This window comes from Pelodiscus sinensis, chromosome 9, assembly GCF_049634645.1.
Source record: "Pelodiscus sinensis isolate JC-2024 chromosome 9, ASM4963464v1, whole genome shotgun sequence".
NCBI lineage: Eukaryota > Metazoa > Chordata > Testudines > Trionychidae > Pelodiscus > Pelodiscus sinensis.
In genome coordinates, this window is record NC_134719.1 from 31264451 (window position 1) to 31290044 (window position 25594).

General features: G+C 43.8%; 1 protein-coding gene across 2 annotated transcripts in view; it reads left to right on the plus strand.

Moving 5' to 3' along the window:
• The window catches only part of HS2ST1 (heparan sulfate 2-O-sulfotransferase 1), a 149476-nt gene extending 140356 nt beyond the window's left edge, over positions 1-9120 (plus strand). For both annotated transcript variants that reach the window (XM_006120249.4, XM_075936408.1), the window contains exon 7: positions 4694-9120. In XM_006120249.4, coding sequence (XP_006120311.1) covers positions 4694-4920 — 227 coding nt within the window. In that variant the 3' untranslated portion in view covers positions 4921-9120. The remainder of the gene's footprint in view (positions 1-4693) is intronic.
• Positions 9121-25594: the final 16474 nt, after the last annotated feature.

The window sequence follows — 25594 nt, forward strand, 5'->3', positions numbered from 1 at the left end:
CTGTTCTCCATCTCTGATATTGATGAAGAAACATAAGCAGCAACCTGATTGCTGAGGGAAGGTGAACTGGGAAGACAGTGGAGTGCAACCCATGCTGGACCATTTCACCACGAGTCTCATGACAGGACCATTGACTCTACCCCCAAGGACACTTGGTTGCAGAACAGGACCCCTTCAGATGCCATGAAGTAGTCATAGCACCAGCAAGATCACAGTACTCTTTGCAGCAGAGGCCAGGGATTTATCTCCGGTATCTTCCAAAGACAGAGTGGCCCAGGTGAGAGGTCCTCTCCCGTCTGGGACCGGTCCCTGTATCCTAGGCACCAACCAGCAGAAACTAGGGACACCACTCCCCTATAGTCACCACAAGAGGACATTACTTCACTCTGAGGTGGAGCCCTAAATGCATCCCAAGAGCCATGAACATAATAGGGACAGAAGAGGAGAGAGCTCCTCCTGTCCTCCCCAGACAAGACCATTTTAGGGCTGCAGCAATATCTAAGGTGGCCATACCCACCAACAGTGTTGTTACGGGTCTGGTCAAAAACAACCCCATCTTCTCTCCCTCCCCCTTCAGAGAGGGCAGAAGAAAAGATACTATGTGCCAGCCAAGATGTATGAGTACTTATGTTCTCACCCTCCTCCTGGGTCCCTAGTTGTAATGGCATCCAATGAGAGTGCCAAGCGAGTGCAGACAAATGCTATCCCCAGTCTGAAAGATTAAAAGAAATTAGTTATGTTTTGCAGAACGATTTATTCAGTGGATATGCAACTTCATATCCTGAATCAGCAAGCCCTGCTGAAGAGATACAATTACAGCAGGTACAGTATGGGATTATTTGGCAAAATTTAAGGACTTGTTCCCTCAAGACTCCATGCAGGAGTTCACTTCCTTCTTGGGAGGGAGGAGAGAGATTAGCCAGAGCATCTTTCCAGGACCCTTGATGTAGCTGGTGTGGTAGCCAGAAAGTTGAGACTATAAGTACGGCCCTATTGGGCCCATCAAGTCCAGAATCCATCTCCCAACAGCCAGGTTCCCCAGAGGGAACTAACAGAACAGGCAGTCTGTTGGGGCTCTACCCTCTGTTGCTCACTCCCAGCTTCTGACAAACAGACTAAGGACACTATTCCTGCCATCCTAGCTAATAGCCATTGATGGATCTCTCTCTTGAGTGTTTATAGCTAATTTAGTGCCCATCATTTTATATGTATAACTGGGATTGTTTTCTGATATGCATTACTTTGCATTTATCAACATTAACATTCATCTGCTATTTTGTTGCCCAGTCATCTAGTTTTATGAGATCCTTTTGAAGCTTTTCTCAGTCTGCATAGGACTTAACTATCTTGAGCAGTTTAATATCTGCAGATTTTGCCATCTTGCTGTTTACCCCTTTCTCCAGATCATTTACAACTATGTTGAATAGGCTTGATCCAGTACTGACCCCTATGGGACACGACTAGTTACCGATCTTCATTCTGAAACTGACCGTTTATTCCTATTCTTTATTTCCTTTCTTTTAAATAGTCATCAGTCCATGCGAGGATGATTTAAAGAATAAGTTACAAACGATAGATAGTAGTTCTGAGATTTTACATTTGAGTTCCTTCAGAACTCTTGGGTGAATGCCATCTAGTTTTGGTGACTTTAACTATTTAGTTTATCATTTTGTTCCAAAACCTCCACTAATGACTCCTCTCTCTCTGGGACAGTTCCTCAAATTTGTCAGCTACAAAGAATGGTTCAGGTTTGGGTATTTCCCTCTCGTCCTCAGCCTTATTGTCCTTGAGTGCTCTTTTAGCATCTCAATTATCCAGTGGCTCCACTGATTGTTTACCAGTCTTCCTGTTTCTGACATACTTTAAAAAAATTTGCTGTGCAGATCTTTCTACCATCACCACTAGTTGTCCCTTCCATCCCAGACCACCAGGTTCATATTCTGAGGGTGAGAGTCTCCCGAAGTAGACATTTTTGCAACCAAAGGTCAGGCTCCCTTTGACTCATTCTTGCTTCCATGAGCAGCTCTTCTATTCTGTGACTTTTCTCCAGTTCCTCAAGGTCCTTCTGAAAATCAAGCAGGACAAGGCAAGCATTGTTCGGATAGTGCCAATACTAGATCAGCATGCTGGTAGTCTTGTCAGTAATGCATCTGATCTCACAAGGCATGTCTGTTTACTGCACCTGAACCTTAGGACCCTTCTGTTGACCACGTGGAAGCTCAGTGGGTGTACCTGCGAAGAAGCCTGTTCAGAATAAGTTTGCCAGGTCTTCTAGATAATAGGAAGCTGTCTATTAGGGCTACCTACCTGGCCAACTGGAAGTGTTTCTCAGTATTGTCTCCCCAATAAAGTTTTTCTCCAACTCTGCCTTCCCTTCAATCTGTACTGATATACCTGCTGTATCTAAAAGAGCGAGGCCTGTCTGTTGCATCGATCATGGTAGACCTAACAGCAATCTCAGCTTTTCAGACACCAGTGAACGGCAGTTCAAATTTTCTCTCATGAGTTGCCCATCCACATTCTTAAAGGGTGAGAGAGACTTTACCCTTAGATTTGCAAGCCAATTCCCCTGGGATTTAAATCTGTGCCTGTCAAGATGCTTGCACCCTCCCTTTAAGCTGCTAGTATTGTGCGCTTTCTCTCCTTGAAGGTCTCTTTCATAGTAGCAATTACCTCAACCAAAAGGGTCTCAGAAATCTCTACTCTAGTGTCAGAACCGCTGTACATGGTGTTCCTTGAGGACAAAGTTCAGCTATGCCACCACCCAACATTAATGGCCAAAGTAAACAGGCCATTTTTCTGCAAGTTTTCTACCTGAAATCACACAGGAATTCAGAAGGGTGTCAGCTTCAGTATTAGATGTCACATGCCCATGCCTTCTATACTGAGAGGACTAAACCATCCCATAGATCTGGGCAACTCTTTGTGGCAATAGCACAGAAGATCCATGTCCTGTTGGTTTTTTAGCCCAGAAAATCTCGTATTGGCTAATGTCTTGTGTTCAGACATTCTCTGAGCAAACAGATATTCCTCCCTTTAAATCACCAGTGGAGTCCCATGTATTGCGGTACTGGCAGTGTTGAAGGGAGGCAAGCCCCTGGGCCCACCTCTTCCAGGGGACCTGGAGCCAAGCTCCTCCCTCCCTCCCCACCTCCACCCTCCCAGTATTGCCCAAGGCCCAGCGAAGTGTCACCAGTCCTGGGAACTAGTGGTGCCCCTTATTACCATCATGCAACACCAGGGAGTGCTAGAGCTGACCCAATGGATGCCACTTAGGGAAAAAGCTCCAGCAACAGCGCACACACTGTGCACACACCTAATGTGGAATGGCCGTGAGCAACACACCTTGAAGAACAACTGTTATGGATAGGTTAGAAACCATTTTTATTAATTCAATTGTGGTAGTACCCAAGGAGTTAGCACTTTCCAAATCAAGATGAAGAAACATTCCCTGCTACAGAGTGCATGACCTTTGATCATACTAAATCCACGCCACCTTCTTGCAGACCTAGAGAATGCCCAGTTTACCTGTGTCTGAAGGTACCAGCACATTTGGAGGCCCATAGATTCATAATGGGTCTACATTGTGTTTCAGAACCTGGGGCAGCAAGTCTCAGAGCCCAGTTTATACGAGCAGCCTTATGGATGCTTGGGCTGGAGCTCAGGCATTGAAGCCCACCCTTTCTGCCAGGCCTATGAGCCTAAGCTCTGTCCTGAACCCAATTATCTACATAGTTGTTTTTAACACTATTACACAAGCTGAATCTGTAGATCTAAGGTCTGAGACTTGCTGCTGTACGTTGTAAAGTGCAGTGTAAGCAAACCTCATGAGACTTACAGCCTGCCAAAGCCTGTTTCAGGTTGAACATCTTGGGTTTGGTTTTGAGCAATCTCCTACATATTTACACTGATGTCTTATCTTTGCAAGGTCTTTTGACCACCATCCTGCATCAGATATTATTTGGGCTATGGAAATACAGGAGCATGTTTTTCCTCTCCTTTGGTTATCCCAGAAGTTCTGGCATTAGAAATAGCTGAATTTTCTCTGGATAACTGCTTATGCCTTCCTTGGCCCTACTGCATGTGATGACTCTGGGCAGAACATCTGCCTGTGATCATGAAGAGAGAAAAGATTGTTGTTTTTAAAAGTCCATAAATGTGCAAAACTAATATTTTATATGTAGCTTTTTAAATCATTTATGAACATTAGTAAAGCTGCATCGTAGACAAAATGTGTTCTCTGAACCAGTTTTTCTGATAGTAAATGTTTCTGGCATTGAATTTTCTTAATTTTTCAATATTTGGTATCTGTAGTAATTTTGAAGCTCATATTAATCAGGTTTGAAAGAAAGATCTTACAGGTCCGTTATGTTGTGTAACACAATTTTGTAAGAGATTGTTTCCTGTAAGGGTCTTTAATAACTGTGTCCTTTTGCATAAAGTGTGAGGAGCGTGTTCTTTAAGAAAACACTAATGCAAAATGCATTAATGCTTAGTGGCAGAGGCTTCAATTTGCCAGTCCCACATGGTTCTGTTAATAAATTCAGGATTAAGTTCTATCAACTGTGATACAATTTATCAACATACTAACTGTAGAAAAATGTGCAATTAAAACTGCAGTCTGGTACACTTCTGGAATTGTTTAAACTTGTAAGTGCAAGTGGAATTATAACGGCTTTCATTTTCCATTTAGGAAAAAAGTCTCATCTTCGGAAAACAACAGAGAAAAAGCTCCCAACAAAAGAAACCATTGCCAAGCTTCAACAGTCAGAAATTTGGAAAATGGAGAATGAGTTCTATGAATTTGCACTGGAGCAATTTCAGTTTGTCAGAGCACATGCAGTTCGGGAAAAAGATGGAGAATTGTATATTCTGGCGCAAAACTTTTTCTATGAAAAGATTTACCCTAAGGCGAACTAAGAGCAAAGTATACTGTTAGATAATAGACTAAACTTTTGGTCACTTTGCCATCTTTAGTTCTCAGCCCTGGAAGCTAGATTTCTGATAGACCTCTGACATATTTCTCTCTAGAGATGAGGAAAGTGGGCTATGGATTACACCAAAGGTGTTGGATACTTGACTTAAGCTTCAGTTCTTTTATCTAATTAATAATTTCAGTGGGAGTTACTACCTTTTCCCTGAAGAAATCTACACTTTTCTTTTCAGATATTAACCACAGAGCAGTTCTGGTTGAAAATATAAACAAAAGATGCTTCTATTTATGGTGTTCTTGATTCTCAGAGCAATTTATTTTCATTTAAACTTCTGTAAAGAAGAAATTATGTTTTCCCAACTTCTACATGAAGATTTTGGTTGTATACAATTATGACTAGTGTTAATAATTGGTTGACATCCGTGCTTTGTTTTTGAGAGTCACATTACATGATATTCATTGGAATGATTAATTGTGGTCTGCTAAGAAACGCTGTTGCTGGAATTGACTATAGTTTTATTAAAAAGTAAAGCTATAACTAATCAGTATTTCCTTTTCCTCCCTCTCCCCAACTGAATTTGGAAAAATTCTGCAAAGAAAGTTGGGATTGCCTGCATTTCTAGTGAATGCTTGCACATCAATATTAAAAAAAAAAACTAGTACATTAAATATCAAATTGCTCCATGGATCCTTTGTAATGACTGTAAACTAAAATATTGATGAATCAATATTATGACTCCATTAATGAACTCTGATATGGTTTGGGTTTTCCTACTTCTTCTATACCTTTACCTGTAGAATATTTTTACTGAGGTGCTTTATAATGTGTTTTAAAGCATTGCATTTACAAAAGGAGTAAAATGCTGTAAATACTGCATATTTTATGTATTTGGACCAAAAAGGTTACAAGTAATTAGCTGAAAGTGGTGTTTGCACCAGTTTTGTTACATGTGAAGTAAAAACCATCTCATCTACTGTTCTGCTCCCTATTTTAGTGAACTGTTAGACATCACTGAAATGCACTTCAACCTATACAACTACTAATATGGCACATTGTCCAGAAGTTCTCTTTACATGAAATTAGTCTATATCTTTTTATAATATTTGAAAAGAGGGAAAAGAAAATTCAATATGTGGTTGAGAGCGAGATGTTAAACTTGACATGTGTTTATGTAAATGCCTTATGTCATTATTGTAAACTTGTGTGCATTTGCCTTTATTAGCAGCTTGAAACACCTGGTAGATTAAGTATAGTTGAATTTAGTGAACAGCTGTTTGGGTACTGGGGAGTCTATTTTAACAACTGCCATAAATGCTTGCAAAGAACTTGCCTATTGAACATACAACTTTTTAAAATATTACAGTAATTGTCCCTTTCTCCACCTTCAGTTTTTAAAAATGAGTGTCCCTGTGTTTGATTTTGGGAGGAGGGGACAGGAGAGGAGGAGGAGGAGAATAAGATGCCATGGATCAGAGTTCCTAAGGATGGTGTTTAAAGCAGTAGTATAAAGTTATTAAGATGGAGTTGCTTCAATGTATTTTTCTTTTTGGTAATATGAAAATGATTGGGAGTTGAAAATCATGTGTAAATTGGATATTTGCTGCCAAAAACACAATAATCCAATTATAAAAAGGCTAATGAGACACTGTCAAGTACTGATTTTAAATTTGCTTTATTGTCCTTTGGATCTTCCTCTTTGAGGCTTAAAAACCAGTTATTTTCCAATAGCTCTTCTCAGTTAGGTACTGCTAATTACTGATTTATGTAGCATGCACCAGGCAGGATTTTACTTAATACAATTCCTGTGTATCCGCTTCATTGTTGATGCCAGCACATCACTGGGGCACAGGATTTGCTACTGGATTTGTTTCTTCTAGCTCATTTTCTATCTGATGAGTAGTGCTGAAATACTGAAGAGTCGTCATAGATTGGTTATTACAGTTCTAAAATGTTATTTTAAGCTGGTAAATTCTAGAAATACAATGGATATTTATTGAAAAAATGGACATTTTTAGGTAGATGACATTTTGTCCCCCTCCTCCATAAAATTTAGATTTATTTGTTTATAGCACCTTATTTTCTTGATCCTTTTGTAAAGTTTTCAGAATGATAGCCCTGAACAGAAATACAAAGTAAAAACACAGTACCCAGATAGCTAGTGAAATATGAGAGACACAAATGGCCTAGATTGGGAAGAAAACTATGGGTAAAATCATGGCCCTGCTAAAATCAGCAGAAGTTGTGCCAGGACGTAATCCTATAAATGTAGTTTTTGAACTTCTTCTCTGCCAAGATTTAAATTTAGGAAAATGAATGAAACAATCTTAAAATACATTATAAAAAGCTTGGAGTTCTAAAGGAGACATTTAATTTTCATGTTTCACATTATGGGAAAGAAATTTATTTCCTCAGATAATATCAACTCCTGTTCTCTATTTGCTGTGAACTGATAAAATTGAAATTGGTGGTGCAGAAATATATATCTCTTTAGAAATGTACTAATTGAAAAGTATTAATTAAATATATTAAATGTTGGGGTAGAGGAGGAATCCAGATTGTGGCTAAATTATATTGTATGAAATAATGTATTCAGAAAGTATTTTAGAATTCTTTGACCTCAAACAGTCAAACTTCTGGTTCCTGAAAGATAATCAACTTCGCACATTTTAAATAACCAATTCTATTCTTGTATTCTGTAATTCTCAAAATCACTGGTTATTAAAAGTAACTTACTGTATATAAGTAACAGTTTGTCTCAATACTTACCCTAATGAGTCTAGTGAAATTTAGTGACTTGTAAATTGTGATATCATTGGACTTGATTATGCAGACTTCTGCGTGCACATTACTACTCTGAAGTCAATGGGGGCTCTATGCAACAGTCTAGACCAGGAAAAGAGATTTGCTTTATGGGAACAGTTGAGCTAAATTCCTACCCCCTTTAAAATCACTGGGAGCTCTGTACTTCAGTGTTGCCAGAATTTCATTTTGTGTTCATGCACAATATTTAAAATATTTTAGGAAATGGAACCCCATAAATGTATGCTGTGTGTATTCAAATATTATACACAGATACAATAATTCCTCTTACATGATTTAAAACAGAAATCAGTCTACAGTGTTAAAATGTAATAAAGGAGAAGGAGTCTGAGAGTTTGCAATGCTTTTTCTAGATGTTTCAGATTTCTTAAGATGTTTAGCTGCTTCTGCGTTCCAGTAGTACATATTTGCTATTCCTAACCTTACATAGTGCTGTTTTATGTCAAGGGAGATTCAATTGTTACATTTTTGCATCAGTTTCACTAGTATTGAAAAGGTATGAATAAAAAGAGATGTAATTATGATGCTGTCTAAACTATGCTGCTGAGGCAACCAGAGCAAAAGCCTGTTTCAAAGTTCACTGCCAGTTTAGCTCTTTAAAAGTGGAGCTTATTTTATGACTACTGGAGATCAGACTCAGAGAAATTATAATGGGTGGTTAGTTGTCAGGATATATTCTGTACTTCAAGCCTGTGCAGCTATGTAACATTTGCAACACTATTTATAAAATGAGCCCTCTTTGTGAAGACTTTTATAGCACATGATTATAAATGTGTTCAGACCCTTGTACTGTCTAATACTTAGATCAGCAATTTTCTGTAACTTCTGTGTTGAGAGCTAGGTTTGTGAGCATCTCTAAAGCAGTACTGAATGTAACTTTGAAAAACATGGATTGTGCATCATGACCTTTATTTTTAAATACACACACACACACACAGAGCTAAATAGTGCCTTTTTTCCTCACAATCCATGTTCATGATGCTCACTCCTGCTCCTTTTTCCTCCTCCCTCTCCATATATTGGTTCATTTGTGCAATATTTTCCCAACGTGAAACCATTTTGTCACATTTGTTTGAGAGATAATCCCTCCACTCACCATCATGCCAGCTTCTGTTGTTGAAGTGTTTGATTACTGATGCAAATGCTATAAAATAAAACACCCAGTGGGAAGGGGAAAAATAAGTTCAGCCTCCTGTCTTAATATTATTCATGAAGCATTCACGTTGAAGATTTTCTAGCAAGCATAAATATACCTTATAATGAATTTGCAGACACTGTTGCTGAAGCAGTTTCCACTGTGGTTGATCTATAATTTTATAACTTGTTTCTGAGATATTTTATTAAAACTGCCATGAAAAAAGTGAAATGTATAGCCCTGTATCATTTGCATTGGTTTCCTTGTTTGGAAATTAATAAACTGCACATAGAGTGTATGGTATAATGGAAGTGTCAGAAGAAAGAAGCTCTGTGTAATAAAAATAAGATTTATAAGAATCAAATAGGTTATTTAAGCAATGGAGTGAAATGCACATGCCTCTCTCCATGAGGAGAGTATGAGAGAACATATATGTGACAGATGGCAGTCACTTTGTTTGATGCTATTCTGAAAGGTGCTCATTCTTATGGGAATGAATGTGATATGTAAAATAAAAATGTGGCATTGGCAGCTGTAAAAGTAAATTTTCAAATAAGAAGAATCTCATGAACATTCTAGCCAGTGGTACTCTCAAATTAGAACTAAATGTGTATTATAAACACTACCTTATAAATATTTCTAGTCCTTTGATTCCATGAAGTAGCTATCTCAAGTACTAAATACTCAGCTGAACTAGCTAATGTGCTAGCTTTGATTTCTTAATAGGGGTAGTTCTTAAATGTTTAGCCAGAGCATTACTAGTTGAGAACCGACTGTCACACAATTTCATCCCTTTAATATTTGTGCTATTTCTAGCTGAAGAGGCCATTGAAGCTTAAATGTCATTTGCATTGATGGCTAGACCTTCTCCCTAATTTCTCCCTCTAGATAGATAGATAGATAGATACAATTGAGCTTTACAGCTGGTCTTTGTTACTCTCATAGGTGCAGGTGTTGCATACAAACTCACATATCTTTGCTTTTTATAAGCCAATGAAAAGTTGAAAGAGACTGTCCTGAAAAAGTGTCTGTTGATCCTCAGTCTATAGGCTTTTTTTCCCCAGAACTGAATGGTGTAGTAATAGAGAGGTAGCTGTGTTAGTCTGATCTTGCTAAAACAAAAGGAAAAACTATGTAGCACTTTAAAGACTAACAAGATGGTTTAATAGGTGATGAGCTTTTATGGGCCAGACCTACTTCCTAGCTTACTATATAATGAATTCTGCTGTAAATTAATTGCCCAAGGAATCTTACAAAATTAATGCCATTCTATGGGTAACTTAATCTCTTCAACTGGAATTGGGAAGACTGTGCTAGGTTTTTCTACTACTTCTTGCATTTTCATTTTGCTTTTATTAGCCTGTCTAAATCTTAGTAGAATTTAGTTTAAATTTCATTATTGCTTATTAAAATATAAGCTGCTAGTGAATCTCAAAGTAATGTCCAGATGTTTTCTTCAAGTACAAGTTCCCCACTATGACCTCTCTCCCTGCTTCATTACTACATAGCACAGATGTGGTAACTTGCAATAAGAGCTAATTTAAAGGACAAATAATAGTCTTTATTTTTTAAAAAAAATCTCTTCAAAGAACACCTGTGGTCTACAAATGAAGGCGTAAAGACCTTTCACCTTGTCACAATGACCCATTCTATTCCCCATATAAACAAAACTACATGGTAAATATTCTACATCCAGTTTCAAGACACAAGATTTATCCTGGATACTACACTCTTGGGCTTGCTGCACACTCAAGCATTAACTTTTTATAATAGGTATAAACATGACTAGCATGAGGAATGGCCCACATGTCTCCATAACAATAATAAAAGTTTCAAGCCAAATAGAGTAATGTATATACCTTAAAATAACATTAGTCTTGGGAATTGTGGCTATAGTTTGTATGGATCATATTTCTTTGATATTTAAGAAATATTTGATTTGTATGTGTTTGAGTCATAGACAGCTCAAGCACCCTTTATATGTAGTGCAACATCCTGCAACTTGATACACATTTGTCTCAAGTTAAAATATTTCTTCATCACATTATTTCTAATGCTGAAACCATTTTTAAATAAAAAAGGAAAACCACTTTTCTCTATTGGAAACAAAAAACAGAAATCACTGTTTATTTTTTGTAAGTCCAGGAAGTCTCAAATGTTATAAATTTGCTACATTAGTTCCCAGCTTAAACTAGAAGTTGTAAGTCTGATTCAGGAATTTGAGTGAAATTTCATGGCTTGTATTATGCAAGAGCCTCAGAGTAGATGATCAGACTTGTACTTGCCAGCTTTCAAACCATACATTTATCTTGATAAACATTGGTTGGCATAAAGGATTAGTCTTTTGCCTCCTTTATTTAGAATAAAATAGAATTTAAAAATGACACATGGCTCAGATGATTGACACACTTGTTCAATTAATTTCCAACTTGACCAGATGGTCTCAGTAAATATATGGTGGATGAGTGAAATAGAATGAAACTTCATTTATGTAACCCTGTTCAGAGTGTCTTATGTGTGAAGCCAATATGCAGTGAACACAGATAAAAAAGTGCAAGCAAAGAGCTACATCTCTCTTGGGATTGCCTTTGAGACAGCATCCACTTGTCAGGATAGCTTCTGAGACCCTATTCCCCCTCAGCAGCATCTTTGGCTTTATTCTCTTGGTCAGAGACAACTGCTAGGGGAGGGATGCAAGGGAAGCACAGACCACATGACCACCACCCCCAGGTGCCTTCTCTCTGCACCATCTCTAGCCAGGAGGAGTCCACCCTAGTAGGGTGTGTGTGTGTAGGGGGAGGGGCAGGACGAATACCTGCCTGTCTTGGGTCCCACATCTTCCCACTCCTACTTCACTCTTTTCTCAGTCCTGTGCTCCCACTCTACCTCTTCCCACAAGCCCTCTTCCCTGATTGACGAGGCTTGGGGCACTAGTGTGGACTTGGCACTGATGGCAGAGATTGCATCCTCCTCTTCACATTTACCAGCAGGTGGAAAGCAAAGAGACCCAGCCCCAGCTTGATCTGCTCCTCTGGCTCCAGCCACTTCACTCTGCTCCCCACCACTGGTGAGTGGGGGGAGGCAATCCCACCCCTTCTTCCAACCCCCCCCCCCCCAAGCGATAGGGACAGGCTCGCTCCATTTCCTGCCAGCAGTCAGTGCAGGGGTGGGCTCAATCCCAGCTACCCGTTCCAGACCCCCTGCTAGTCTGCAGAGCCTCCCAAAGTACAGGATCTGGGACAGATGCCCTGAACAATCTGAAGGATGGAAAGGCAATGCTGGCTGCTGGCCTCTTGCCCCTCCCTCCATAGCATGGGGAGCACATAATCCTTCATGTCCTTTCCTGCCACCCTCTGCATGTCTGCCTCGCCCCTGCTCTTGGTTTCCAAGAAATTAGCTCAGATTTGAACTCATCACTGAGATTTCTATAGTAGCATACATTTCCACTCCACTTGCATTGATCAGGCTTAAGCCACAGTCAAAGTGACACAGCAAACCTCTTCCTTCATACACATTTACATATGACAGTGCATTTAACATGCATTGCAGCAAATGTTTTCGAATTGTGAATTTAGACTTACAGGAACCAATCCTTATACAGCAAGTACTGTCCATGCACGCCTACTGTTTACCTCCTCTAGTATTCAAGGTTATCTAGTCCATTGGGTGCTCCCCCCTATTTTACAGACATTTTGTTCCCAACCGTCTGATTCAATTACTTCCCTAACCCTGTCTCCCAAGAAATGAGGCCTCATCCATAGCTACTTATTCATGTTAAGCCAAGACTTCAGTCTTTATACAGCGATTATTATTAAACATTTATTTTGTGGGGATTCAGGCTCTGTATTTGCCCCCAGCAACTCAGCAATATCTATCAGGGTGGATTTTTTTATATACAAAGTCTTCCTTACATGTAGTCATCTTTTTTCTCCTATTGACTCTCCTGTAGCCTCAGAGAAAGAAAAAGGTTTTGCTTCTAAGCAGGATAAATGAAATTACAAACTAATAGAGAAGTTGGAGACTCTAATTACTCAGCTCTGCATGTGAAGTACTGAAATATCTCACAACCAGAGAGATTTTTATCCGTCCTTCCTTTAGTGTCCCATCATAGGATAAGACCTACACCAATGTTCTTCTAAGACTAATCATATTGAGACCACTGATGATGTGACTAGTCAGAAGATAGCATTTTAGATATGTAACTAACACAAACCAGGTCTGTCAAATGCTGTCGATATGCCTAGTGAACAAACATTTGATTAATAGCCTATTATATTCTACCATTTGCACCCAGGTTCCACCATCTACCTAATCCTCTTGTCTGGCTCCAACAAGAGTCTGTTGGTTTTAATTTCTGTTCTGATGTTTGGACCCAATAATTTCTATGTATCCTGCCTTCATTGAAGCAGCTTTATTCTATGATTTAGAGTTTAAAAAATTGCTTGTCCAAAAATTCATTCAAGAACAAAGATCTCTCAATTAGATGCAGTCTGTAAAATCTTGTGGCTGAGAGAAGAGGAAGAAACTCTAATCTAAGGTCATTTGAAATGATCTCAGATTAGTCCAAACTCTAGTCCAAATATAGATCTGTCCTTTTTATTAAATTGCTATAGAAATGGGTCAGTTTTGTTTGCAATAATAAATCTCTCTGCTAAGTTTTAAAAAAGACCCACCATTCAAACCCTATTTTCCTACTAGATCACTGTTCCTTACGTGTACATTTTCTGGCTTTTGCATTCCAGTGTGGAATTCCATAGGCAGGGGCGGATACAGGGCAGGGCGAACGGGGCGGCCGCCCCGGGCCCCACGCTTCAGAAAGCCCCACGCATGCGCCGTGGCACCACTGCGCATGCGCATGGCGTCACTGCGCATGCGCCGTGGCAAAGGGGGGGCCCCACGGAATTATGCTGTCGGGGGCCCCGCAAAACAGTCATCTGCCCCTGTCCATAGGCATGCAAATAGCCATATCCATTCACTAGATCATGTGAATGGATATGGAATCCTCAGCCACAGAGCATAGAGATAATTTTCCAGGAGACAGCAGTATTTGTTCCAGTGGGACAATCTTTAACTAGCTGCAAAGAGTGACCACAAACCTCACTACTTTCCATTCTAAACACAAAGCACATTTCTTCAACTTTGTCTCTGCCCCACGTCACACATAAATAGAAATTTAATTTTGTTTTAAACCTACATGTAATTTCCACGTGGTCCAGATGGAAGACTCTAATTAGGATAGACTACAGCTTACAGAACTAGGCCTCACTTGAGCTCTTGTGTGGGGATTTATGGGATCTGAGTGGGTACGTCTACACAGCCAATGGCAACAAGCCTCCCAGCCTGGATCCACAAACTTGGACTAGCAAGGATCATGCCAGTGCTCTAAAAGTAATGGTTGTTGTAGTGCTTTGAAGTTGCGACTCAGGCTCTGAACCCTCGCCCCACGTAAGGTGCCGAACTACACCTATGATGGGCTGTTGACAGCAATTTTTAGAGCTTTCACATGAGCCCTGTTACCGACCTGGGCTGGGAGACACTGTTATAGGTTGTTTAGACATATCAGTATGTATGTGTGATGGAGAAGTATTTTGCTTACTTTGCCATTTATGTGGTCTGCCTCTGTGTTGCTTTTCTTTCTCAGAGTAATCTGGTTGAGCTGTTCTTTTTCTTTTAAACTAGCTTTTTTTGTACATGTGAAACATTTCTGATCAAATATCAGAGCCAAAAGGGGGGCACTGATTTACTTCTCTTTTTACCCTACATTCATCTTTCCCCATTTCTCAAAAATCTCCTATGATACTCTTCCATTCTTCCAGATCCAAGGGTTTTGGAGGTTGGGAATTGAAGGGTATATCTACATAGCAGCACTATTTTGCTATTCCGACATCCCTGTAAACCTCATTCCATGAGAAGTAAGGGATGCATCAGAACAGTGCTTTATTTCAAAATTTGGCACTTTATAGACAGCACCAAATTATGAAATAAGCTATTTTGAAATAGCATCAAAATAAGATGTGCAATCTGCATAGCTCAAATAGCATAGCTTTTTTCAAGCTAAGGTTGCTGTGTAGATGCACCCTTACTGACTGGTCCAAAGGTATTGCAAAGGTATAGGAAGGAGTCTCCATCTCCTATTGGGAATCTCAACCATATAAATATATATTGTAATTCTAGTACTGGGCTTGGTAGGTCCCTATGTTCATCTCTCTATATATTTAAAAAAAAACGTTTCCTGAGGCATGACAGTGATGTCATCACTGCGTCCTGCAGCCCTTCCCTCTGCCTGAGCCAAATGGCCTCCCCCCTCCCATGTGCTCAGTAGGAACTGCAGGTCGTGTGGCCTCCCGGGTGCTGTGCAACCTCTAGTCAGGCCTACTGTGGTTTTGGCCCAGCCCAGCCAAGCCCAACCCCCTAGAAGTCAGGGGAAGAGAGCCAGGCCTGCCACAGAGAGGCCTGAGGCAGGAACTGTGAGCTATGTGGCTCACAGCTCTCCTCCCCAGTGTCCCAGGGAGAAGCCGTGCGGCTTGCCTATTTTGTTCCTGAAGTGGGGATGCGGGGAGCTAGCGGAGAGGGTGGCGCTGTCCATCCTGCAGCACCTCGGCCCATTTCAGAGTGGGCAGTGGCAGGGCTGGGCTGGGGCAGGCGGCCGGGAAGCAGGGTGCCCTGACTCCACTTGGTTCTGGGTGCCTCAGGTTACAGCCGGGAGCCGCTTGAGAAAAACATTGGGAGGCAAGGCCTCCGCTTCCCTCTCAGTGAGCCAGGGCAGCACCGTGGAATCGGGCCCTGGGCAGAGACACGCTGCAGCCTGGAGCAGCTGGAAGCCCGCAGAGGTGCCTGTGTCCCCTCACGCACCCTCGGTTGCTGGTGGACGGGGGCCTGGGCTGGCACTCTGCCTCCTTGAACAGGACTTCCAGTCCAATTACACAATGCACGGGGTGCACCAGGCTCCCTCAGTGCCACCTGAATGGAAATGCTGCTGCCAGGCGCAGGGAGGGGCCTCCCCACACCAACTCCCTCCCAGCTCCATGCCACACAGGTTAACGCCTTCTCCCTCCACCCAGGCCTTGCCCCCCCCCCAGCTCCAAGTCGCACAGGTGGGTGGTTAACCCTCCCCCCACCTACTCCCTCACCCCTCCCCATGGATTCCATGCAGCTCAAGTTGTGGGGCTAATTTCCTCCCTACCCCACCCACTGAGGCGTCACAAAGGGGCAGCCCAGCAGTGCTCAGAGTAGCTGACAACATACTGGTGCTGTTTCCTTGCTGGCTAGGGTGCCCGTTGGTGGCAGGGTGTGCGTAGGGAGGGACTAAGGGGGATAGGGTGTATGTGGGGATGGGCAGTGCAGTAAAGGGATGGTGGGAGGGAGGGGATATCGGAATGGAGGCAGGGGGATGGGCAGGGTGTGTGGAGGGGGAGGAGTTAGGGAGGATGGGTAGGTGTAGGAATGGAGGATGGAAGTGGGTGTAGGGATGGAAGGAGGGGAGTGGGCTGAGGGAGCTCCCCTCTCCACAGCAGTGCATGTGCTTCCCTGCAAGCCGAATCAGGGTTTACTTCTCTTCCCCCTCCCCTGCTGGTGCTGTAATCTTGCTGGGGGGAGGGCATTCAAGGCTGGAGTCCCAGGCAGGTGGTGGCCCGAGCACAGGCCAGGCAGTTCCCTGCTGGATCCTGGAGCATCAGGGCCCCAGAGTGCAGCGAGGAGCCACTGCCACCACCCCCTGCTACGCTCTGGCTCAGCCCCAACCCTCCTCTGGTGGCTGGAGAGGGGCTGAGAGACCAGGGCTGCAACCAGGGAGGGGGGTGGAAGGTCTGGGAGTGAGAGGCTGAGAGTGGGAGCCAAGAGGCCACTGGCCCTCCACTCCCTGGTGGCCCGGCATGGTGTCGGTGGATGCAAGAGGTTGGCAGCCTGCCTACCCCCAGAGACGGGGTTGGCCAGCGTGGTGAGCAGGGGGCACTGCCCCCTAGTATTTAATTATCTACATCAATTGATTTTTATCAGAGGTGTTGAGCATCCACAGCTCCTGTGAAAGCCGATGAAAACTAGGCCTCTTATTTTGGTGCTTACACATCAATTTCAGTGAGGGTAGTTAGGCATCTAGATTTTAAGATTTTGGCCGTATGTCTCTTTAAACCCACCTTTCTTCTTTCTTTCTTTCTGCATCTCTACTTGGTATTAAAATCACTTCTCAAACTTTGAAACTTCTTTTTATCATTTTCTCTGAATCTTCTTGCCTGCAATCACATCTGCAAAAAAATGTGAGTTAGAAGCATTAATCATTTGAGAGCCTCATATCTACCTCTTTGAAGACAAAGTGCTACTTCTGCTGATTCCAGACTTTTTGCCTAGGGTGTTTTCTTCTTTCCACATAAATCAAGAAACCATACTGCTGTCATTATAGCCACATCTTTTTTTTTTTTTTTTAAAGGAAAAACCCTCAAGGAGCAATAACTACCTTCCCTATGATGTCACTGCCATTAAAAACAAAAAAAAACAAAAAACTCAAAGAACTCGGGCTTTCGGGAAATATCAGTTAAGTAAAATAAACAAAAGAAAATACTCAAACTGACTTCAGTCATACCAATTAAAAACAAAAATGCTACTCTAAGATTTCAGATCCTCCTCTATCCAAATATATATCTGCAAATGTAAGATTGTAAGAAATCTGTTGGAATGGTGTTGAGATGTTTTCAGTTCCTTCCTAAGCTTCCCCTACACCTCTCTTGTTTATACACTACAGGCATTGAATTTCTGTTTTTATTAGCAATACTGTGTTGACTTTCACTCAGCCTTTATGTTTTGATAAATTCTCATTTTAGTAAAAACTATTGAGGTGAAGAGTAGTGAGGTGAAGAGAGAAGCCAAATAATTGTTCTAAACTTTTGCTGTGGAGGTGAAGTGAGTTGTCTTATGTGGGTTTTAGTAATAATGGAATGGTGCCACCCTCCTTTCGATTTGTTTGTAGCTATTTAAGATAGAGTGGATGTTTCCTACTCCCCTGTTTTATCTGAAGCCACATGCGTAGCATAAGTCAAAGATTGATCATAGTTTAGGCTATTTCCCCTCAATTACTCATTAACTAGAGATGAGCACTTCACTTGGCTAATATGAAACAGATTAATGGAGGAAGAAGATGAGTTGCTCTCCAGATGACTACTTTTCTGTTCACCACTAAGGCAGCCTTCCCTCTTGGTAAGCAGTCTTCCTTACAGAGGGCAGTAGGTTCTGATTTACCTTTAGATTTCTTGGTGGAAGTTGGTTTAGATGTGATCCCCATGAGGCTAGTATGTGAGCACTTCAGAACCTTATGATATAGGTATTCTTACAACACCCCTGGGAGGTGGAGTGGAGATGTTTATCCCCATTTTACAGAAGAGAAATGCAAGAACAGAGAGACTGTTTGACTCACCCGTGGTCACACAGGAAGTGGAGCAGGAACTTATACATGTGTCCTGGCACCCAGGCTAGCACCCTAACATCTGGGCTATCTTCTCTCTGATATCTCCGTACTCCGGCATCATCTTGACTCTGAACAAACATCGTGGCTTTGAACTTTTTGGTTTAAAAAAATAGTTATCATAGGATGCCTTGCCTTCATAAAGTAGGTCTACACTAAAGAGTTTTGTCAGAAAAATGGCCGTTTTTCTGATAAAACTTGTGGAACGTCCACACTGCAATTGCATTCTTTCAAAAGTAAATTGAAAGAACAGAGGAGGTTTTCTGACATTGGTAATCCTCTTTCTATGAGGAAGAAGCCTTTTCCCTAAAGAGCTCTTTCAGAAAAAGGTGTGTATGGACAGGGAGGAGGCTTTTTTTTCAGAAGAGGCCTCCAGGAAATAGCACAGGTGCCCTAGTGGCTACTCCATTCAAAGTAATCAGGACTCTATAGTTCCTGTCTCCTGGCCCCTCTTAAAGCTGCAGGCACCCTGGACAAGCCTTGTGGCAGGAAGCTGGCCATGGAGCAGCACCCTTACCATGTGGCTATCCCTGCCACAGGCCAACTGACCCATGGCCCAGCCTCAAGCCCGTCATGACTCCCTCTGGCCCTCGCAGGGAGCATCCCCAAGGATCCCAGGATCCACCCAGAGGACCAAGAGGCAGGTACCCTCCTGTCCCTCTTTGAGCTGTGGGGCGAGGAGGAGACCTTGCAGGACCTCCAGGCCAAGCATTGAAACGCCGATATCTTTGAGCGCATGGCTGAGTACTTAGCGGAGTGTGGACACCCACCCCGGACCTTAGAACAGGTCCGGAGTAAGGTTAAGGAGATCCACCAGAGATATGTCCAGGCCAGAGAGTGCAGCTTGTGCTCAGGGGTAGGACCCCACACCTGCCCCTATTACCAGGAGCTGCCCCAGATCTTGGGGGGTGGAGAAACATCTTCCCCACCCATCCTCATGGACTCCGGCCTGGAGACCCCCATTATCGCCCAGCCAGAGGTCTTGATGGAGGAAGAGCAGGACGACCAGGGCCAGCCAGAGACAGAGGAGGAGGAGGAGACCATAATCCTCTCCCTGGAGCCAGTGCCTGTGAGCCAGGACATCTCCCAGGTCTCCTCAGAGGCCTGGGAGGGATCTTCAGGTGAGTCTCATACACAGGGTGGAGGAGGCGGGCGCACAGTGTCGCTCGGGCTGCTCAGGCTGGACATTGCGCTGCATTCTGTGCACATGGAACCATGTGCAGCGTTGCTGTGTGGCACACGGATGCAGCAGTCAGCCCCTGAGCATGGGTGGTATCGTGCTGCCAGGCTCAGGGGAGGCCACACACGTCCTGCCATATGGGGTGGGGGGAGGCAAGGCACAGGCACAACCCCCCATAGACTGAGGAGTGCCACACACCACACAGGCATACCTGCCCATGCAAGACAGCACCCGCTCCTGCAGACAGTGCTGCGAGCCGCAGCTGTGTGTGCGGACCCAGGGAGGGCCAAGCTGCTCCCAGCTTTTCTGCCGCCCATGAGGGGAATCCCACTGAGGCAGGACCCTTTCCTTGCCTGCTTGCCTGTGGGTCAGGGGAGGGGGTGGGAAGCGGGCAGCACGGTCCCTTGGGCACATCAGGGCCCCTGTGAGGCAGGGCCTGCTGTGCAGGCCACACATGGCCTTGCTCCCAGGACATTCTCCTCCTCTGGCCTCTCCTTCTTGATGTTCTCCATAGCCGGACCAGCCAGGACTGAGGGATGAGCCAGACCACCACAGCCAACTGCCAGAGCCCGGGGAGCCCAAAGGCGCGCCAGGATCTACGAAGACCTCATGCACCAGCATGTCAGCATCCTGCGTGACATACAGCAGACCCTGGCACAGAAGACCTGGGAGGATGCTGAGTGGAGGAACCGCACATGGGACCAGCTCATGCAGCTCTGTGACAACATGTGTGCCGTCATGTCGCGCATGATGGCACACCCGCCTGATGCCACTGCTCCTGGCTTCCACCCTCTTGCCCCCCCTGCTATGCCCATTCCCCCTCTGCTTGCCCCCCATGCCATGCCTGTGCTCCCTCCCCACATGATGCCCATGCCCCCTTCTCCTGCCCCTCTGCCATTGCTGATCCCACTCCAGCTCTTCCTCCTGCCCACCGCTCTGTGGTCCCTGGCCTCACCCAACTCCGACAAGGTCCCCACACCCGAGGTGAGACATTTAGCCACCTCCCTCCAGGTTATTAGCCCTCCTCCCCCACACACCTTTGTTTAATGTTTCAACAATAAAGACTTTATTGTGTTAATAATCAAGCAGGTGTTTTTATTGAGAGGCCAGGGAAGGGGAAAACGGAGGGATTGTGGTGGGGAAGGGATAGGGCAGCAAGCCAGAGGCCCCTATGGAAGAGGTCCTGGGGAAAGTTACTGGGGTAATTCTCCCGCAGAGCCTTCCAGATGCGCAACCTGGCCTGATGGGCCTGGCAGATGACAGCTGTCCTTGGCTGCTCAAACACTCACCCCTTGTGACCAGCATCTGCTCCCCACCCCAGGAGGCAGGCCTCCCCCTTCCTCTCCACAACGTATTGTGACCACTTCAAGGATATTGTGCTCCCCCACATGCAGGTGGATCAGCAGGCACCTGAAAGGCGCTTTCAGGCAGCCGAAGGTGCACCCCACATGAATCCAGGTCCAGTTCAGGTGGCCATTAAACTGGTCCCTGCTGGGATTCAGGTGGCCGGTATAGGGTTTCATTAGCCACAGCATGAGGGGGTAGGCTGCATCCCCCACGATGCATAGTGGCATCCACACATACCCAACTGCAAATTAACGGTGGGGGAAGAATGTGCCCGCCTCCAGCTTTCTGCACAGGCTGGAATTACAAAACATGTGGGCATCATGCCCTGCCCTACCACCTGACAAAGAAGTCTGTGAATTGTCCATGGTGGTCAACCAGGGCCTGCAGCACCATACAAAAGTAGCCCTTCCGATTAATGTACTGGGCCGCTTGATGCTCCGGTGCGTGGATCAGGATGTAGGTCCCATCGATGACTCCAGCACAGTTTGGAAACCCAGGGCAGCAAATCTGGCCACAAGTGGGTCCAGGTCTCCCAGATGGATAACCCTCCAAAGCAGGATTGAGTTGATGGCCCTCACAACCTGCAGAAGGAGACAAACACACAAAACAGAGAATGAGTGAGGGAGTGCTTGAGCGCTTAGGAGGTGCCCGTTCCGCTCCCATTCCCTCTCCTCTTCAAACACCCCAAGAGCCACCCCCTATGAGGCCACCCCCCAATAGCAGGGCTGTGTGAGGGCGGGATGGTGCAACCCCCTGAGGATGGGGCTTCCCTCCACCCCCACTCCACTCCTACAGCCTCCAAGCCCCCTTTCTCGAGCGTCCCCCTTATCCAGGACTCTCCTATCCCTCCTCCCCCATGCAGGGACTGCAGAGTGCCTTACCTCCAAGAGGAGGGCCCCGACAGTGGACTTCCCCACACCAAACTGGTTGCCCACCGACAGGTAACTGTTGGGGGTGGTGAGCTTCCATATGGTGATGGCGACCCCCTTCTCCAGGGGGAATGGTGAGCCACAGGTGGGTGTCACGTCACCAGAAGGCGGGGGCAAGCCAGGCGCACAGCTCCAAAAAGGTGTCCTTCCTCATGCAGAACTTTTGGAGCCACTGCTGGTCGTCCCACTGCTCCATAACCAGCCAGTCCCACTAGGCTGAACTGGTGTCCAGCCTGCAGAAACACCTCTCCACAGTGGATTGCGGTCGCCAGAATATAGCTCCCGTACCCAGGGAGAGGGTCCCCAGAATGAGCTTGGAGTCAAGCTTGGTCAGGACTGGCCAAAGGCAGCTGGCACAAAGTGCTGCAGAAACTGCAGCATGGCAGTGTGGGGCCATCGCATGCCCAGGGGCAGCTCTGGCTCCATGGCTCAAAGGAAAAAGTTGTGGTGTCCAAAAAAACCCAGGGCAACCACAGCAGGCACTGCAAGAGCTTTGCTGTCCCTCGAAGAGGTAGCAAACACACAGCAGAATCAGAGAAACAGCTGTCTAGAGGGTTCCCTTTAAGTATGTGTCTCTGCAAGGCTCCAGCACCAGCACTCGGAAGCAACTGGTGACCTACAGCTCTGGCTGAAGTGGTTCCAGGTGGTCTTTTATGCGAGAGAGCATCCAATCAGTCTGGATGCTCCCTTTCAAAAAAGTGCATCACTTTTTCAATGCGCTTTTGTGTGTGGACACGCTCTTTCGGAAGAAGTTTTTTTTTTTTTGAAGATCTCTTCCGAAAAAAGCTTCTTCTGAAAGAAGCCTGCAGTCTAGATGTAGCCATATATTCCAACGTTGTACTTAGCTCTTCCTTTCGTTGCCTGATGCATGACAATAAAAGGATGCGTCAGAGTTCCTGTGTAACACTGCAAGATGTAAGTGACACAAACTCCATGTTCTTTGATAATTAAAAGGTTAATGCCCTGGCTATATTTATATCATCTCTATCCAGCAAGCTACAAAAATTATATACATATACTTTTTTGTAGCTTGCTGGAATCCTATTTGGATACTGTATACTGCTCCCAAGGGCTTCAGGTTGAATCACAAAACCTCTAATTAGGCTGGGAATAAAAATGCAGTGAGCAGCAAGTTACTGAAAGTTGGCACTAGCAAATTTGACCCTCCCTTTGGAAAAGGGTCAGGCTACAACAGATGTGTGAGCAACTAGCATTAGGGAATTAGCATGCAGGGCTTACTGCACTAATTTTTCCAAATCTGATTCTTGCTTCTGTGGTTTTGTGGGGTGGAAAAAAGAATGGCCATGATTACAGTTTTTTGTTTGCCATATCCACACAAAAACCCTGAAGAAACGTAAACAGCGGAAAGCAATATGACACCCTTAAACAACAGCATTATAGTCAGTAAGGGCAGAGTTATTTCAGAGCCATCTACACTGAATGCTGAAGATATCCACGTGGCAGAATATGCTACCTATGGGAAGAAGTAGAAATGTTGAAAAAACAAAAGTCACATTTCATTGTCATTTTTCTCTGCTAATGCCCCCATAAAGCCATGAATACATAATGAAGAGGGAGACTGAATATTTCAGTCTCACAAATTAAATAAAGTGAGGGAAAGGGGCAAGGCCTTTTTTTAAAAGTAGAAAATATAAAGTTGCTGGACAAAGATCTCTCAATAACTTTGCTCCCTGAATTCCTCTGCTCCTTGTATTCTTGCCCACTTTTCAGGAAAAAAAAATAAAATAAAAAGCAACAGTATGCATGTGCCCTGGGCATACGTCGAACATTGACAATATGATTCTGATTCCCGCCCTCCACAGTCTGGATTTGCATGCTATATTGTATGTAACCCTTTAAAGTAAGAGCTCCATAATAATGTATTTGCACAAGGACAGATAACCCATGCACAGCTTTACCTTTAGTCTTTGGGTACTTCAGCATGCAAATGTAACGTTATCTTTTCTGTGGACTTCTCAAAGGGATTTATCAAAAGAAGGATGGATAAAGGAAAAGAAGGAGCCTCTTTACTATACGATTTTCTTGGATTCCAAGCAATGCATGTAAATTCCTTAATTATTGCCTGCCAGGGCACATCCTGTACTATGCACTTGTGGAGTCCCACAGGTGGGAGCCCAGCTCATCCCTCCCAACCTGTGCAGCTCATCAGAGCGTGTTTCCAGGAGGAGGGTGTTTTATAAAAGTCACAGGTTTATCTTTAATCTCAGACCATCAAACCCTTCTCTCGGTCCTACAGGTCTCCTCTAGTTTCCCATAACCAGATTTTTTCATTGTGTATATAAAGATACTCTTTAAGATGTTGTATTGGGAACCAAAATACATACTCAATAGGATCCTTGTTTTTGTGCCACTGTTTTTGCCCACAAGGTTTATACTTGTGACATCAGGAGACTGTCTCATAGAGCAAGGCTAAGCAAGTGTAGTAAATAAGTTTACTTGTCTCATTTCAGTGTTGTAGCTATGTTGTTTCCAGAATATGAGTGTGGAAAGATAACTGAAGTAATATGTTGTATTGATACTCAAGCTTTTCTGTACATAAACTGAGCGGCTACGTCTACACTGGCATGATTTTCTGAAAATGCTTTTAACGGAAAACTTTTCCGTTAAAAGCATTTTCGGAAAAGCACGTCTAGATTGGCAGGATGCTTTTCCGCAAAAGCACTTTTTGCAGAAAAGCGTCCGTGGCCAATCTAGACGCGGTTTTCCGAAAAAAAGCCCTGATCACCTTTTTTGCGGAAAACACTACTGTGCTGTTTACACTGGCCCTTTTGCGCAAAAGTCTTTCGGAAAAAGACTTTTGCCCAAACGGGAGCAGCATAGTATTTCTGGAAAATTACTGACGATCTTACATGAGATCGTCAGTACTTTTCCGGAAATTCAAGCGGCTAGTGTAGACAGCTGGCAAGTTTTTTCACATGATTTTGCGGAAAACTTGCCAGTCTAGACACAGCTAGCATGGTTTCTTGGGTGGTTATTTTACTTGTTTATAGATTGTTTATTAATAACTGGGAAAATTATTCCTCCCATCTGCTAGTGGTCTGGTCAAGCAAGAGTTTGTTGCACCTGCAGCCACCTATTTAAAAGCTCATAATGTCATGCAATATGGCCCTCATTAACCTTTGTTATGGTGCCCGGGTGACTGGGTAGCAGTAGTGAACAAAAACATCAGACTGATCAACCCTGCAACATGTTTTAGAAGAGTAAGCTTGTATTACACATCTGCTTGAATTAAGCAATCACCTAACCTACAACCTTATATGCTCCCCTCATGCTTATGTTGGAGGGAGGACTGGCTTAACAGGGTAGCTTTGAAAATATCATCTGATTTTTATCTGAAATGGATAAAGCTGTGCATTGCTTTTTCTTTTGACACAGACAATTAAGTTGGTACGGGTCAAAGAAACGTCAAAATAAATGGCCCTCTCAATGCCTTTCTCCTTGCTATTCTCTAACAAGATTCATCACTTGATGGCCATATGAAAAGCCATTCAATCACCTGTTGGCAATGGTAACCATCTCATAAAAATGGCAGTGTATCATTATATACTATTATGAGATGATATTGCCTAGACTCCACATCAAGCTATGGCCTGTCATCATTGTGAGTCTATTTTACAGGCTGAGTGCACTCTAACACTCCTCATAAAACTCTGTCTGAACCCAGGGGTCTCAATGTCTCTGTGCTTGGTGTTTTTTCAAAAGAAGCTTTTCCTTTTATATAGGAGGAGAGTGCCCTTCCTGTACATGGTGCATTACCTCTGTGCCATTCATGAGAAG